General features: G+C 41.9%; 2 protein-coding genes across 2 annotated transcripts in view; both read left to right on the top strand.

Annotated features, from left to right (window-relative positions):
• The first annotated feature begins 4,456 nt into the window (after positions 1-4,456).
• Positions 4,457-17,761, top strand: part of LOC117949937 (tetraspanin-1) — a 23,113-nt gene continuing 9,808 nt past the window's right edge. The window contains exons 1-3 of the mRNA XM_034880538.1: positions 4,457-4,569; positions 13,587-13,793; positions 16,676-16,750. Coding sequence (XP_034736429.1) covers positions 4,513-4,569; positions 13,587-13,793; positions 16,676-16,750 — 339 coding nt within the window. The 5' untranslated portion in view covers positions 4,457-4,512. The remainder of the gene's footprint in view (positions 4,570-13,586; positions 13,794-16,675; positions 16,751-17,761) is intronic.
• Positions 7,582-9,539, top strand: LOC117949914 (tripartite motif-containing protein 16-like). Its single transcript, XM_034880513.1, has one exon. The coding sequence runs from the start codon at positions 7,676-7,678 to the stop codon at positions 9,335-9,337; it is 1,662 nt and encodes a 553-aa protein (XP_034736404.1). The 5' UTR covers positions 7,582-7,675; the 3' UTR covers positions 9,338-9,539.

The following is a 17,761-nucleotide window of genomic DNA, read 5'->3' on the forward strand; positions in this document are numbered from 1 at the left end:
TAAGGACCGGCGGGTTAATGATGGTGCGGGTGAGATTGTCATAACTCACAATAAGGCCATTACAGTAATATTACCGAGAAAGTCTTCAGCTGATAGGGGGCTCAACTCAACAAGGTGGCATTGGGCGGGGGGCTTCTGCCATTTGTCAAAGAGGTTTTTGTCTCTTCTTCAGCCTGCAGCTCAGTGTAAATGGGCTTCGACTCAATAAGAACCTTAACGCTGATGTATGCTACTGCGTTAAATTGGGTACGTACGTAGGTACTGTGTGTGGAAATACTGACCTAACGCTGGACCCTACGCCGGACCCTATGCCGGACCCTACGCCGGACCCTACGCCAGACCCTACGCCGGACCCTACGCCGGACCCTACGCCGGACCCTACGCCGGACCCTACGCCGGACCCTACGCCGGACCCTATGCCAGACTCTACACACTACCCTACGCTGGACCGAATGCCAGACTCTACACACTACCCTACGCTTGACCCTATGCCGGAACCTACACCCGACCCTATGCTGCACCCTACGCTGGACCCTATGCAAGACCTTATGCCAGAACCTAAACCCGACCCTTTACTGGACCCTATGCCGGAACCTACACCCGACCCTTTACTGGAGCCTATGCCGGAACCTACACCCGACCCTTTACTGGACCCTATGCCAGAACCTACACCCAACCCTTTACTGGACCCTATGCCGGAACCTACACCCGACCCTTTACTGGAGCCTATGCCGGAACCTACACCCGACCCTATGCTGCACCCTACGCCGGACCCTACTCTGTAGCTTGACGTGCACCTCTCAAAAAGTGGAACTTCACGTTGTGCCGAAGTACGTCGCTCGGCCGTGGCTTGGTTACAATGACAAAGGAAGAGCTCCAGCTGCTGCAATCTCGCATAAAACTGGTGTGAGAATACAGAAAAACTGTCAAAACATGCAACATCTCTAATCAAATATCCACCTTTAGATTTCTCTTCCATTTACAACATACTGCTGATTGGCTTTGGGATGCGACTTAAATGCAGGCCTACCACAGAACTGACAACACCAGAAAGAGTTGATGATAAAAATAAAGACTTTACACTTTATTGGAGTATTTACAACCTTTCTCAGTCCTTTTTCCTGGACAAAGGAGCGCACATTCCTGCACTCAGAGTAACACTCATGACCAGCTGAAGCTGCAGGACAACAATGACTCTCCGACAGCCGGCTCTGCAGTTCACTACTCCCCTCTGGTGGTCTGCAGGAACCATCACAGTGTCCGGGGAACAAAGGAAGGAGAGATGAACAATAAAGTCAACAGCAGAAAGCAGCAGCAGAGCCACAGAACCCGGGAAAAGGTCCAGAGTGGGAGCTGTTGTGGGAGTGTATTTTCTTTTTTATGAGCATGCGACTAATCTATAGAAAAATAGGTTGAATGTTATGTTTTATCCTCAAACATTTCAGTCGACATTTCCTAATCCTTTCATAACTTATAACAATAGTCTCTCAGGTTGCATAACATACGTGGTCAAAGTCCAAGATCACACAATCAAGCAATAAGCTCCATGAATTGGTTGAAACCGCTGCCAAAGGCAAACGTTTTCAAGGCCAAATTATTTTGAAATCATAAAAGGGATCATAAAATAAGCACTTGATGGCTGCACATTATGCAGAATCCTCATTTATTTGAGCTATTGTCGACAAGTGTTGTATATTTATAAGTACTGTATGGTTTATTTAACAAAATAGCTTATTTTTTTGCTAAGCAGCTGTAACAGTGAAATGCCTTACTGGGATTAATCATCCATCCATCCATCCATCCATCCATCCATCCATCCATAAAATAGTTGATAACGCTGCATGTCCCAGGTAAGATGTAAACAAGAATAAAAGACTTTTAGGAACTGGTCTGGGTCTACAATACTCTCAAATGGATACAGATACCAGAAAAGTACTTCACTTTACAACTTAAATTCTTTTTTTTTTTTTTTTTACTTCATTCGATAAGCTACCCATTGTGTAAATGGAAGAATCTTCCATTCTTGGGCAGTTGGCAAGCAAAACACAACTAGGCACATTTTTCTAGATATGGCTTCAAAAAGGATCAAATGGAGGTTTTGTTTGACTGGAGGAGCTTGGGTTCTACTCGACAGGCTACTGGGTTATTTTTGGTCAATAGAGTATCAATACCCAGCCCTACTGTGGACTAACTGTCACCTAGCAAACATACAACCATCTCAGGTAGTGTTGGCTGGGGTTGCAGAGTGTAAAATTCCCCCAAATCTTCTGTTTAGGATAAAAACATTCGCAAGATTACGATCGCTAAAGCCACCAGACTCCATATGAAGAAACAGGGATTTTAGCACCGTAAAAAACACTTTATTCAAAGTAGACAGAAACTAAAGAAAACTATGGAAATCCGTTTTGGGGCGGCGTTCCACGTTTCCCACCATTTAAACTCTAGTCTCGGTTGAAATAAACACATAGTTTACTGATTTCCAGAACCAAAATGCTGTTTTTTTCTGGTGGGTTTAGCACCAGCAACCTCAGAGCTGTTTATGGTTAAACAGAAAGGTCTTTAAAGACGCTTCTTTCTGTTAGGACCCTTTGCATGACGTCGTCAGACACATAATACTCCAAGCCTTCAGCGGTAAAAACAGCAGCTTTAGTGGACGCTAACCGAGGGTTACATCGCCGCCCGGCCTGTGGCCGCCGGTTGCAGCGCTCACGCATAATACTGGAGCAATATCAAAGATTGTTGTTGATCAGTCACACACAAAAACAGGGAAATAGGGTCCAGGTTGAGAAGGAAAAAAAACCTTAATGTTGTCCTTGAGTCAAATTGACCCGTTGTCCTATATCAATGTTCTTTTTAATTCCCCAAAATAACATGATTGATTCCACCCAACGCTCTTTGGCAAGTACAAATCTCAAATTTAAGTGTTTTTGAAATAGTGTTGAGTAAAAGTTGACATATTCCAGTCTGTGATTATCCATCAACATCCTTTCCTTTAATTTTAGTCTTAATAATTCCTAATTTCTGCTTTTCTAACTCAAACATTAGGTATAATGGTTCCTATAAATGAGATTTATTGACCATAAAATCCACAAATAACTGTAAAACTGGTGACACACATTGAAAACAAGCATCAACAAAAGTGTTGATTTTCAATATTGACGGGAAGCCAACACGAGGGTTGAGGGAACATAGATGGTGTGGGTTTTAAAACAATGATTCTTTTTACATTTACGGTATTTTCAGAGCGAGGTAGCCCAGAAGCCAGTCTGACGAAACGTGAGTTGGCTCGTAAGAAATCGAATCAAACTTCTAGACAACGAAAAAAGAGAATCATACTTTTATATTACCATTGTAAGATACACTTAACAGATTCAACGCAAAAGGTTAGGACTATTAGGCTGAATCCAAATCCATCGAATCTTTGAAAGAAGAAAAAAAAAATCCAAAACCATTGTTGATTTTTGAAAAAGGCCTAAACATAGATAGATAGATAGATAGATAGATAGATAGATAGATAGATAGATAGATAGATAGATAGATCCCAAAAAAGGTAAATGAGGGTGTTACAGCAGCCAAATCAGTCACACAGCAAAGAATATATATCTAAATTAAATACTAGGATACAATATACATACATACGCTATACATGAAATAATAATAATTGGAATAAAATATAAGAACTAATATTTGAACATCAGGATAAATAGAGAAATGTATCTGGAGCATGTTACTTTCAAATCTACTCAAGTCACATGTGACTCTGCAGACTTGTTTGGAGGGTTAGTCCTGACAGGTCTAAAGCAGAGACACTGGACACGCCCATTGTATTCAAACCTCAAACCCCTGAGCAGGCGATCCGCAGCTGTGAATCTGTGTCACGGTGTGCCTGCAGCGGTCAGAGCGGCCACTGGCTCCTCCCCTCTGTACCTGAACCTGAACATCCTCCACCTGCTGTCACCTGTACCCTCAGGGACCACACCCGACCCACCGATCACTGCACCAGCAAGCCTGAAGAGAGGCACTCATCCGATGTCTGAGATCAGATTCTTGGATTCTCTGCGGGCATCATTACTATACAGCAATATTTAGACAGTGGACTTTTCTTCTTTAAGGTGGATATATACGTGCAGGAATATAAGCACCCTAAACGGTAAGATTTGCAATGTGTGTCAATGCCTCGGCCACGTAACGCCTTTCTCAGATGGCTTTCCTTCTCCTAAAGATCTCCCATTAACAGATATATCTACCGTTTCTCACAGCTGTGTGTGTTATCATCAAGGCTCATTGTCAGCAGTGTCATTTTCACAGTAATTTTGCTGGGATGTGGGCTGGATGTAATAGCACAGCATGCACGAAGATTGGCCACGTAGATGTAGAGTGTGTGTGTGTGTGTGTGTGTGTGTGTGTGTGTGTGTGTGTGTCTGTGTGTGTGTGAGAGAGAGAGATACAAGGAAGGTCTCGGTTGAAGAAGGAAGAAATGCAGTAATTTATCTTCTTTTATTACAGATTAAAATGGGCTGCTTCACATTCATCAAACTGATGATGGTCATGTTCAACTTGCTTATCTTTGTGAGTATGCTTCCACTTTGATTACATGCTCATATACACGAGGATGCGGCGGGGGAGGGATTTTCACTGGTCGTGTTGAATCTTAACATTAAAAAAGTCATGTGGGAAGTAAAAATGCACAAAGCGTAGAAAATCAGTTCACACCCCCCTTCAATGCAAACATGTGTTTAAAAAAACACTTCAGATCACTGAGCCAGAAGGCCTGAATGATGCTCCTGTCTCTCCACCGTAGCCATTTTCATCTCATTAACTTCAAAGGCTCTGATTTGGCCAACCTTCATCTTTGGCTTGATGTTATGACTAATGTAGTTTGTCAGATGGAGAGAAACCTTAGCAGGGGCCAAGCTGAAGTTGCCCGGTGCGTCGGGCCCACCTGGAGTCCCGCTGTCACAGATGAAGCTCCCAGCACAAGTCATCACTTTTTCCTCACATTTCCTAATTTCTGCATGAGTTACGTTGCTTCTGGATGTGGATCGGCAGCTCTTAAAGGCACAGCGGCACACTGATTATGACGTCTCTTTATTAGCCAGCGGTGCTGAATGATTTAAACAATTCTCATGCTCGTAAAAAGGCAATGATTTGCGGCGACTGCTCCAACACTTCGGCTGCATTTCACGCTCGGTGTTGCAACTTTATGATTATTCCTCTAAATCAGGAGTCATCCACAGAGGAAATCTGTATTTAGAGAATTTATCTTTCGAGGAAATAAGGGGCAGGAGTCAATATTCTTGTGCGAATCTGAGTCAGTTCATAAATTCCAAAACTTGACTAACGACATTATTAAGGGTCTGGTTTCTCTTTGTTTGATACGCTGTGTGTACTACAGAAGTCAGAGAACTACTTGTGCAGCTTATGCCTCTGAAGACACTATTTGCAGTATTCTCCTGAACAGAGGTGGCGCTAATGAGCAAAGGCTCCCGCTAATTCTCCGGACTAGACGAAGAAGAAAAAGGTAAAGAATGGCAGAGTCACTCCCCGATGTGAGTCGAGTGCAGAATTAAGTAGCATGCAAGATGCTAACGAGAGATTTCTGTTATGTCAATTCAGTAAAAATGTACCTAATTAACAAAGTTGGTTCACTGCTGGCTTAGCTACAAGTTAGCATCAAACACAACAAAGGCTGTCAGTGTAATGGCGTTTTGAGCAATCAAACTAGTTATTAGTTCACAAATTTAAGTATTACAAGTTTTGCTGTAAACCGTTTACATTTGAACATGCACGACTAAAATCTGCACTGGAGCAGCATTGCCGTCAGCGCTTTCGATTTGATTGGATGACCTACTTGGTCAGATCAAGCTTTTCATTCACCTTCAAAGAACTCATCTTAACCCAGTAAGTTCACCAGAGAGACCTGCAGTCACTCAGAGTCCTTCCATCCGGTTCCATCCGGTTCCGCTCGAGCTCGGTCAGGCCTCCTGTGCACCGCTGATCCCTCTGGACGAGCTCTCAACTGATTTGAGCTCTCAAAATCCTGGCGCACCAGCAAAATCTGCGTCATGTTGACATCACATTGGCTCGCACGCTTGGATGCGTCGACTGTAAAACGGCCATCAGTCTCAGACTAGAAGATTTTGGAAATTACGGGGATCATGCAGGGTCACGATTACATTTAAACAAAAGAACGACTGAGACGACGGGAGCGTCCTGAGATTTTTGTGAATCAGTTCTGATATTAGAAAATTTGGTTGGCAAAAGTAAAACTGCTTCAAAAGTCATTTGATGTCAGGTTGGCATAAAGGAAATATTACTTCAAACAGCGCAGTCTTCAAAAAGAATTTTGGAGAAATGATAGCTTAAATTTTGCAGCTTCGCCTGCTGGCTAAAGGTAAGCCTTCAACTTCGTCTTTAACTTCTTCAGCTTTTTAACAAATACATCTAGACGTGCACACATCGCTCCCGTTCTCTACACCCTGCATTGGCTCCCGGTGCGATTTAGAATAGATTTTAAGATTTTATTGTTAGTCTTTTAGGCTTTAAATGGTCTCGCCCCAGAGTTTTTGTTTGAAATTTTAACTTTGTGGGAGCACAACCGGTCAACGCTGTCTTCAAATCAGTTAGTCCCAAGGTCTAGGTATAAACAGGGGGGGGTGATCAGGATTTTGCAGTTGCTGCCCCGAGACTCTGGAACAAGTTCCCCCCCGATATTCGGACTACAACAGATGTAGAGTAGCTCTTTTTAGGTCTAAACTCTCTGTTTAGTCTGGCCTTTGATACGGAGCAGTGGTGCGACCATTCAATTCTTTTGTTTCTTTGCAACCTTTTGTGATTTTACTGTTTTCTAAGTCCACCCTTTCTATTGTATGATGTGATTTTACTCATTCTGATGATAAGCACTTTGGATACCTGCTGGTTGCTGTAGAGTGCTACATAAATACATTTAGATTGATTGATTGATTCATGTTTTTCTGTCCATCTACTGAAATTAGCGTGTCACTTTAGATTAAATCACGCCCACTTCTTTGAGGCTATTAGTTTGAATCCATCTGAAGATTGAAATGCTGGTTTTGGTTTAGAATTGTGATTCTGTAATTTAAATACCTTAAAATAGATCCTTATATACTTAACCCTTGTGTTGTCTTCCCGTCAACCATGAAAAAAATCTATAAAATGTCAACACTATTATTGCTTTTTTGGACTTTTTTGTCACTTTTTCAATGTTGTGGATGCTTTTTGGATTTGGTTTTTTTCAAAGTTATTTGCTATTTGTAATGTTGACATTTTCAGCGCCTATTTCAAACGCCCATTTTTTGTGATTAAAAAAATTGAAAATGGGTCAAATTTGACCCGAGGACAACATGAGGGTTAAGACTATTACACAGCAAAACTGTATTTCATGACAGTTTAGTTTGATAACTTCCTGTTGTCAGTCATCTATTTTTAAACAGTAAAAGAAAATGTAACAGACTGTTACACTGTTCCTACACACTGCAAGCTTTGCTCTGTCTATGTAACTCCTGGTTCCCATTTTGGTGTAAAAGCTGACAGCCCCCCCCCCCCCCCCCCCCTCCCTTCTACTGCGGAAATACATGTTGCTCAGATCAGAGCTCAAACTAGTTTCACTTCTCAGAAAGTGAGAGTCAGGCAGTCATTGTCAGTGAGAGGAGAAATGGAGCAGAAACGAGCTAAGCTGGACCGGGATGCCTTGTCTTGTTTGATCTGTCTGGATCTACTGAGCGATCCAGTGACTACGTCTTGTGAACACAGCTACTGCACAAAATGTATTAAAAGCTTCTGGGATACAGAGGATGACAAGGGACTCTACAGCTGCCCTCAGTGTGGGCAAATCTTCAAACCGAGGCCCGTCTTGGTGGAAAACACAACGTTAGCAGATTTAGTGGAAGAATTTAAGAACAATGGAGTCCAAACTGATCACTGCAAAGCTGAAGCTGAAGATGTGGACTGTGATTTCTGCACTGGGATCAAACTGAAAGCGAACAAGTCCTGTCATGTGTGTTTGGTCTCTCTCTGTGAGCAACACCTTCAGCCTCACTTTGAATTACCAATCTTTGAAAAGCACAAGCTGGTGGATCCGTCCAAGAAGCTCCAGGAGAACATCTGCTCTCGTCACAATGAGGTGATGAAGATGTTCTGCCGTACTGATCGGCAGTGTATCTGTTATCTCTGCCCTGTGGATGAACACAAAGACCACGACACAGTCTCTGCTGTAGCAGAAAGGACTGAAAGACAGAAGGAGCTCGAGGGGAATCAACCAAACATCCAGCAGGGACTCCAGGACAGAGAAAAAGAGGTGATGCTGTTTCAACCTGAGATGGAGGCCATCAATCGCTCTGCTGATAAAGCAGTGGAGGACAGCGAGAAGATCTTCACTGAACTGATCCGATTTATTGAGAAAAGAAGCGCTGATGTGAAAGAGCAGATCAGATCGCAGCAAAAAAGCGAGGTCAGTCGAGTCCCAGAGCTTCGGGAGAGGATGGAGCAGGAGATCGCTGAGCTGAAGAGGAACGACGCCGAGCTGACGAAGCTTTTACACACCGAGGATCACAACCAGTTTCTACACAACTACCCCTCACTGACACCACTCAGCGAACCTACAGACTCATCCAGCATCAATATCCGTCCTCTGAGATGCTTTGAGGGTGTGACAGCGGCTGTGTCAGAAGTCAAAGGAAAACTACAGGACTTTCTGAGTGAGACATGGACAAACATCTCACTGGCGGTGACTGATGTGGACGTTTTACTGTCCCATCCGGAGCCCCAAACCAGAGCTGAATTCTTAAAATGTTCGCAGAAAATCACACTGGATCCAAATACAGCACACACACAGGTGTCAGTGGGGAACAGAGGAGCAACATTCACGAGAGACCAACAGTCTTATCCAAGTCACCAAGACCGATTCACTACACTTCGTCAAGTCCTGAGTAGAGAGAGTCTGACTGGTCGTCGTTACTTGGAGGTAGAGTGGAGTGGGATAGGGGTTGAGGTAGCAGTCACTTACAAGGATATCAGCAGAACAGGGGGCTTTGGATCCAATGACAAATCTTGGGCGTTAAGTCATCTCAATAAAAGTCTTACATTTCATCACAACAATGTCTGCACTCACGTCTCAGGTCCGTGGTCGTCCAGAGTAGGAGTGTACCTGGATCACAGTAGGGGCCTTCTGTCCTTCTACAGCGTCTCTAAAACCATGACTCTCCTCCACAGAGTGCAGACCACCTTCACTCAGCCGCTCTATGTTGGGTTTTGCTTTAATTACAGTTGGGGAGACTCTGCCACGTTCTGTGAACTCACTTCTACAGAAGACGTGTAAGGGGCAGCGGGTTGGAGTTTGTGTTTTAAAGCTAACGGCGGGTAGTTGCTGTCGCCCTCATGAGGAATTCTACGTAATGACAACAACACTGTCCACGCATCCACATGCTGCAATCTTTCGGTGATCGAGCACCGCACCCCACTACCACGCAGTTGCAAGTAGTTGAACCCATCAAATCCAGGAGGACACAAAGGATAAAAAACCCAACGTGGATGGACGCTTCAGAAGAGGTAATTATCTTGTGATTGTTATGTCCTATTTGTCTCCAAAGCTGAACACAGCTGTGGTCCTTTTTCAGCGGTTACATAAAATGCAAATGTACTCCATATTGTAAACCTAACCATACGGAGAACTGTGGTACTGATCGGCTTCACAAGCTTTGTGCCAACTCGCTTGAATGTAACGGATGTTCATTAATATACAAGAGGTTGCACTATAGCTTTAACTGTTAAACTCTTATTTTCTCTGCTGAGAGCTGATGGTTGTGGCGTTTCTTCCCTGCACAGAGATCAGCTGCCAATCAAACATTAAGGGATGTACTTTAATATCTTCTCATTAGTCGCTGTGTAACTGTTAGGAGTTTCTTTAATTAGCGATGTCTCCTTGGCTTGTTTAGCCATAGACGTTTGTTTATATATCAGTGTCTAATTTCCTTAAATGAGTTTAAAGGTTATGTTAAAACCATAGATCATGACTCCATTCACACGTGCAAATGTTTTGATTACTGGCACTTTTATTTAATTGAAATGCACTTGAGTTATCTTTGCCTATTTTTTTGTTTTTGATTTGAAAATTTTGTTTTATGTAACTATTATTTTATAATATATTTTTTTCTGATTCATTTGTCACTTTTTCCATGCTTTTGGTGCTTTAAAAAAAAAAAAACTGAGCTGGTTTAATAATCGGTTTTACATTTATTCTTGGAAGTTATGGTAAAAAAAAAACTCATTTATATCAAATTATGCCTCTTTTGTTTTGGTTTTTTGTCTTTGATTTTAAATTTTTAGTTTAATGTAAATAATTTGCTCTGCTATCTTGACCAGGTATCTCTTAAAAAGAAATTGTATATCTCAATGACACAAACCTGGTTAAATAAAAGGTAAATAAAAAAGAATATAGATATATTCTCTGCATGAAAAAAAACTTTTCTGTGCTCTAATGCATGGGTCTTTGTGTACATTTCTAAAGAAAGCCATAATAATTTAAAGAGATGGGCGGTAATACAGTATACCGCAGAGTCTTAAATAAAAGCAACTTTAAAAAAATAAATATACTGTATATAAATATACTATAGACGGTGTGGGGAGGAGTACTTGTCCTTTTACTTCTGTATTATTTCTACTTTACTTCTGTAGTTTTTCTACTTGTACTTAAGTAACATCTTTACTTGTAATGGAGTATTCTACTGTAGTTTTCTGCTTTTACTTTAGGAGGATTTTTACTTGGATCTTGTAATGTATCACATTTCTAATTTTACTTCAATAAAATGTTTACTTGTAATGGGATGTTATGCTGTATTATTTCTATTTACACTCAAGTTAAGAGTTTTACTTGTATGTGAGTATCAAATTGTAGTATTTCTACCTTTACGTCAATTAAATGTATGGAGGACTCTAGAGTTCAAATAGCTAGTCCGCTAGCGTGCTAACTCCTGCATTTACACTGGTTACAGAAAATGAGCTTTACAAAGAATTACGGCATCTTTCTACACTGACAGTGTGTGGAAGAAGTATTCTGTTGTTAAATCTTAAACTTAAACCCTCGTGTTGTCTTCCCATTAACTTCCCATTAACCACGAACTTGTCCTTCCTTGTCAAAATTGAAAATTACCTTTTTTTTGGTGCTTTTCCAATGTTTTTGTCACTTTTTACATGCCTTTGGTGTTTTAAAAAAAATAAACTGAGCTGGTTTAATAACATGTTTTACATTTATTTTTGGAAGTCATGGTCAGAAAAACTCCTTTATATCAAATTATACATAGATTATAGTTAAAAAGGCAGAAATTATGAATTATTTTGACTAATTGAGTGGATCACAGATGGTTAGATGTCAAAATTTTGTCCGAATACTGTTTTGAAACCATCAGAAAAAAAGAATTAAAATGCTATAAGAATAAATAAACACGCCAAAAAATTAAAATTTCCTGACGAATGTTAAATGGTTATCGTCGCTATAAACGCTAAATCGTCCATGGTATTTTTGGGCAATTTGATTGAAAGAAATCCATACTTCTGATACAAAACACTTTGAAACGGGTCAATTTAACCTGAGGACAACACAAGGGTTAAATTCAGCCTCTGCAGAGTCCGGTGCAGTGGTCACTGCATTACCCTGTTTCTCAGTTCCATATATGAAAGACCTTTATAAATATAATGCAAACTAAAAAAGGTAAACAAAACCCTTAGAGACTGGACAGAAGACATCTCCGTGTGCAGATCCACGGCAGAGTGTCGGGACGTCATCAGATCGTCTGTTCCCGATAATGTGACCCTTGAAAATGGGGTTTTTAAACTCAAGTGACATCTTTCTCATTCCAGCCCTTACCGAAAGAACCCATTCCATTTCACTTGGGGTGGGAATGGGCATGTTCTCTTTTTCTGCTCCCTCGGTATCTTTCTATCTATCGCCCTCCATTTACTTCCCTCTCTCTGGATGGCCGTGGCCTCCTATCCGGCCTGTGATTCATTCCCTCTCCTCTAACAGGTTATATTTCCCATCTCCAAAAATACAACACTGCTTGTTCTTCCCCCCCCCCTGCTACTTCCAGTCCTTTTTTTCCTCCATGTGGGTGTTCAACTGACAGGGCATCAACCTGCATATGAGCACCATCAAAAGTGTTAAAAATAAAGAAAGACATAGTGCCAGATGCAATTATACCTGCTGAAGGATGATGGTGGCACACGTCGACTTAGAGAGGAATACGCTTGTCGTCTAACATTTAGCTTTTGGTGAACTGATGGAACCAAAACAGGTTCAAGAGACGAGAAAAGTGAAGTGAAAGATGGGGAGAGGCTGAGAGAATAAAGGAGAGCAAAAAAAAAAAAAAGAGCAAGGCCAAGGTAGGGAGATGGAGAAAAGAAGGGGGAGATGATCCCCACATGGGTGGGGTTGGCGTCTGGCAGGAGATGTGGAGCCTGACAGACAATATCAGGTTTCAAACATGGTTTCTGCAGAGGACGGGGGAAGAAGAAGAAGAAGAAGAAATCACTCACAGTGCGAGGAGTGCAGGGGGAAACACACAGGAGGAGATGGAAGAGGGGGAAAGGGTGGAAGAGAAGGTCAAAGGTCAAGAGAAGAGGAGGGAGAGATAATGAAAGTGGGATTGGGTGATTACTACACTGTAATGTGAAACATGGGACATGACATAGTTCTGATTTAGTTTGTTATGAGCAGGTGATTCAGGTTTTGAGTCCATAGATTACTATAAATGCAGTTTCCCCTACTATGTGGCCTTTGTGATGTTCATGGTCAGAGAGTACTAGGCTAGTTTCATTACTGTACATTCTCAAAAGCGTAGCATACGTTACCTTCAAATGTAGGTTAAATAAGAGACAGAACTTTATGTCTGTCCTTTTTTTTGAGTGTCAGAGTATATGTGTCGTCCAGTGTGTTGTTTTTGCCAAGATGATGAACATTCAGTGCATACCAGTGGAAACACTAGTCACATATGTGGAGTCTAGTCGTTGTTGTCATTGCATTTCCTGCTTGCTGAATTCAGCTGCAGAGCTGACAAAAGAAAACAGTAAAAACGCTTCCCTCGCTTGACGGTCCACGCGATAATCCCCTAATCCACGTCAGTAGACCCCGAGGCTATCTATCGAGCAGCCCAATATGATGATGAGTAAATGGGCTTCGCCTACGCCTGTGTGACATGGGTTGGGAGAGGAAGGCAGTGAAGGAAAAGGGCAGTCATTTTGTAAAAAAGAGGGCAAGTTGGTGCTCGAGCCTCGATACATAATGGGAGGCCTGAGGCAGCACCTCTGTCTCACAAAAGGAATCCTCCTCTCTAAATGGAAGTTATTAAAGTGGCATGGCGTCACCAAGAGGTAATAATAAGAGCGGTTTAGTGACTAAAGATGACTTTTCATATCCAAAAACCTATTTCTATCTGTTGAACCCAAGGGGTTGACCTTTTACTCGCCGTTGTTGTGTACACATCGCCTTCTCCGGAAAACTAGTTTCTCAGTGTTGCCCTTTCACGGGGATCTGTGTGTAGATGTTGATCGTGTTTTCCTTGATCCTCCTGCAGCTGGGGGGCCTGACCCTGCTCGCCACGGGGATCTGGGTGAGCGTAGACGGGAGCTCCTTCCTCCAGCTGCTGGGGCCGTTCTCCGGTCAAGGCGTGCAGTTCATCAACGTGGTCGTTTTCTGCATTGCCATCGGGGTCGTGCTGGTGCTGCTGGGGTCCCTGGGCTGGTGTGGGGCCCACAAGGAGAGCAAGTGTCTCCTGCTCACGGTATGTGTATAGGACCTTTTAATAAACAGCCACATTGTGAGAAACAATGACAATTGAACATATGTGATGAATCCAGTTTGAACCTGTCTAAATGTCCCCTGGTCCATATTTCTTAATCAATCCAGTGTGTTGTTCTTTGTGTTAAGTTAAGTGTTTTTAAAATGCCAAGACCAGGAACATCCAGTGTACCAGTAGAAAAACTAGTCTCACATGTGGAGTATAGTCCTTATTGTCATGGCATTCCCTTCTTGCTGAATGAAGTTGCAGAGCAGACAAAAGAAAACTCTCTACCGACGACAGGAAACAGACGTCGGTAAACACCTCCCTCACTTGACGGTCTACGCAATGATCCCTTAATCTTCTTCAGTAGACCCCGAGGCTGTCTTTATCTAGTAGCACAATATGATGATGAGTAAATGGCCTTTCACTATGCCTGTGTGACATGAGTGTGGAGATGAAGGCAGTCGTGGAAAAGGGCAGTCCTTTAATTCAGAAAAGGTAAAAAGAGGGCAAGTCGGTGCTCGACTCGATACATAATGGGAGGCCTGAGGCAGCACCTCTGTCTCATAAAAGGAATCCTCCTCTCAAAATTAACAATATTAAGGTGGAGTGGGGTCAATAAGAAGTAATAGTAAGAGAGGGTTAGTCATTTAACATGGCTTCTCATTTCCAAAAACCTATTAGCCTCTCAAAAGCTGTTGCACCCAGATGATTGATGTAGGGTAGCCAGGGGATACACGGGCCAAGATTAGCAACTTGAGATGCAACAATGGAGTTGGAGTTCAGAGACGACATCTCCTTAAATAGATATCTGCATATGAATGCAAATACATTAATACAGAAAGTTAATGAAAAGCTAAACCAATGGCCGATGGGTTCCAAAATTTGCATTTTGACCAATGCTTTCCATCTCTTTGCTCTCCTCACGGACAGTTTACCTGTAGGCAAGCAATGTCTCATCATCATGATTGGTTAATACTGCTCAGACTACCAATGGACTACAAACTGAAACCAGAACACTTCTAATACCAAAATAGTGTCCCATTGCCTACAGATTCACGTGCAGATATCCGTTTGTAGAAATTACCATCAAACAAGCTCTGATCTGGTGGAGACCAAAATTGGAGCTAAAAGAGAGAGACTGATCAACTTACATTCATCACCCCTCCAAAACTCCATGTACTTTCATACAGATGATTTCTTAAGGTGTCTACCAGTCAGAGTATAGATGGATCAAACTAAATCATATCATGAAACCAATAGTGACACAATACAGTCATGCATTCGGGTATTGTGTAGGGTTGCACGATATTGTACTGAAGCATATTGTGAAATACACTCAGATTTTTTTGTGTGTTAGTTGGAAGTACAGAAAATACTTTGCACCTTTACGTGCTTGAGACAGGTGCGTAGGATGGGGACAAGTAGGTCTAGAGTTGCAATGAAAAACTCCTGCACACAGTCTTGCAACTTGTTTTTGCAAATTGGAAAAAAAATATAGAGTTTTAATAATTGGAAACGTTTCGTTATGTAGACCGTCTTCACATAAATAAATGATTTTACACTCATTCACATTCATTGCCTGAAGGTGTAGTACTGAGAAATGGTAATAACTGTATCTTTGTAAGTTAGACAGTGTGTTAGTTGAAAGGAAATATCATTAGAAACCTGCATTTAACAACGTAAATGGCTTTTTTTTAAGTGCTGCCCTTTATGTTCAATTCAATGTTTAATTGTTCCATAAAAGAAAGTTATGATCTTTCATTTGTTTTAAAGTCAACAAGCAATTTGTTGTATTTTACAGAATGCTGAAAGCAGCAAAAATACAGAATTGAATACACTTTAATATGCTTATCTATCCCAAGTAATATCGTTATCACGATATTCAATGTTATCGCATATTTTCCATGTATCGTGCAGCCCTAGTATTGTGTTCCGTTGCCATTAAAAACAACATTGGCATGTAAAACACCACACATGAGCATGTACAGTATGGGTTCATAGGGTGCTCCACATTCAGAATCTCCCCCCCCCAATACTTCACATTCGCACCCAGCTCATCAACAGCTCAGATCATAGCCCCATCCTGCCTCATTCATACCCGCAACAGCAACAAACCCCCGAACAGCACAGTGCATACCATCATGCTCATTAACGACAAGCCTAACTACCTCTTAGTCCACTGCGGTGAGTGTAATGAGAAGCACAGGCAGCACATATTACCCCCATCATGTCCACATGTCCCATCGAGTTGAATAATGATGGTGCAGCAGATCTCGCGACTGACGGCGCAGGACGCTGCGCATATCTGGCTCCCATGAGGAACAGCTGTAATGGACTGAATAAAGAGAGCGGCTGAGCTGATCGAGGGGATCATTTAGGCTCTACGTCAGGCTCTGTCTAATCAGCCGAGCTTTATCGCCGCTCTGTGATTGCTGCGCGCTGCAGTAGCTGTTTTACATGACCCTGGGTGTTTATAAGCACTGGTGGCTGCAAACATCACAACTTTAAATTAACCATTTACTCTGTTTTTGTTTGATTAAAAGGCGCCATACCCAATGCAAAAGTCACTTAAACAGCCAATCATCACAGCAAAGGTTGACAAAAGAGCATTATGACTTAACATTTACTCTGTTTTTGTTTGATTAAAAGGCGCCATACCCAATGCAAGAGTCACTTAAACAGCCAATCATCAGAGCAAATGTTGACAAAAGAGCTTTATGACTTAAGGAAGAGCACAGCCATGCCTTATTATGCTTATTAAACATGAATGCAGATCATTGTGGCTCTGGTCTTGGTCTTGGAAATCTGCTCCCTATTATATTTAATTAACAAAATACCCAGAAACTGTCTCCTCGTCTCCCCTTCTTTCGTCCCTGCAGTTCTTCTCCATTGTCCTCATCCTATTCGTCGCTGAATTGGCTGCTGGAGTCGTGGTTCTGGTCTACTCCTCATATGTAAGTCCCCCTCTTCACCTCTCTCTCTTTGAGTTCACATGCCTCATCACATCCCCTCCCTTTTCTCCTCCTCTTTAACGCTCTTTCCTTTGTCTCCTAATACTACTCGTCCCTCTAGATCCGTCTTCCTCTTTCACCCTCTCACCTACTCGTCCCACTTTCTGGATTTTATCTCCATGTAAATTCCCCATCATTGAATTACGGCCTTTGTGTCCGCCTCACTACACTGGACTACTTAATGAGTCCGGGACAGCCCAGGGCCGTGTGCGCCGTCTCTAACTTTGAGCAATTTATTACTCTGGAATATTGAATCGAAAGCATTTTATATGCAAAACAGCCTATTTACATATGTGCCCCCCCCCCCACCTTCGCTCTCTCTCATACACACACACAAGCTCCTTTTACATTTACACTGTATAATAATTACAAAGAGGTTCGAATGAGCTATGTAAAAAGGAGGTTAGTGAAGATTGGGATGCTAATAAAGAAAATTATTTTTATTTTGTATTTATCCTTTATTTAACCAGGTAATACCCATTGAGATTAAAAATCTCTTTTGCAAGGGAGACCTGGGCAAGATAGGCATCAAAATTACATAACATCATTACATACGCACAAAGACACACACATGAAAACCAAATATGCACTTACAATGAAATCTCAATTAAAACATTGACCTGTGAGGGAGTCCAAGTCAAAGCTTCTCATTTGCAGCTTAAAAATACTCAAAGGAACCAATTTACAAAGTTTCAAGTTCTTCTGCAGCAAATTCCATGTAAAGGGAGCAGAGTAAGCGAAGGCCTTTTTACCCAGCTCAGTACTGACACGTGGGACAGAAAACAAGACAACAGCCTGACAACGGAGAGAGTTATGACCAGTACTTTTTTTCATAAGAAGTGAACAGAAATAAGATGGAAGCGCACCAAGAATAGCCTTATACAGTGGGTACGGAAAGTATTCAGACCCCTTTAAATTTTTCACTCTTTGTTTCATTGCAGCCATTTTCCAAAA

The sequence above is a fragment of the Etheostoma cragini genome, chromosome 9 (genome assembly GCF_013103735.1).
Source record: "Etheostoma cragini isolate CJK2018 chromosome 9, CSU_Ecrag_1.0, whole genome shotgun sequence".
NCBI lineage: Eukaryota > Metazoa > Chordata > Actinopteri > Perciformes > Percidae > Etheostoma > Etheostoma cragini.

Excerpts from the sequence above, each read along its gene's own strand:
- LOC117949914 (XM_034880513.1), top strand. The coding sequence starts at position 7,676 with ATGGAGCAGAAACGAGCTAAGCTGGACCGGGATGCCTTGTCTTGTTTG.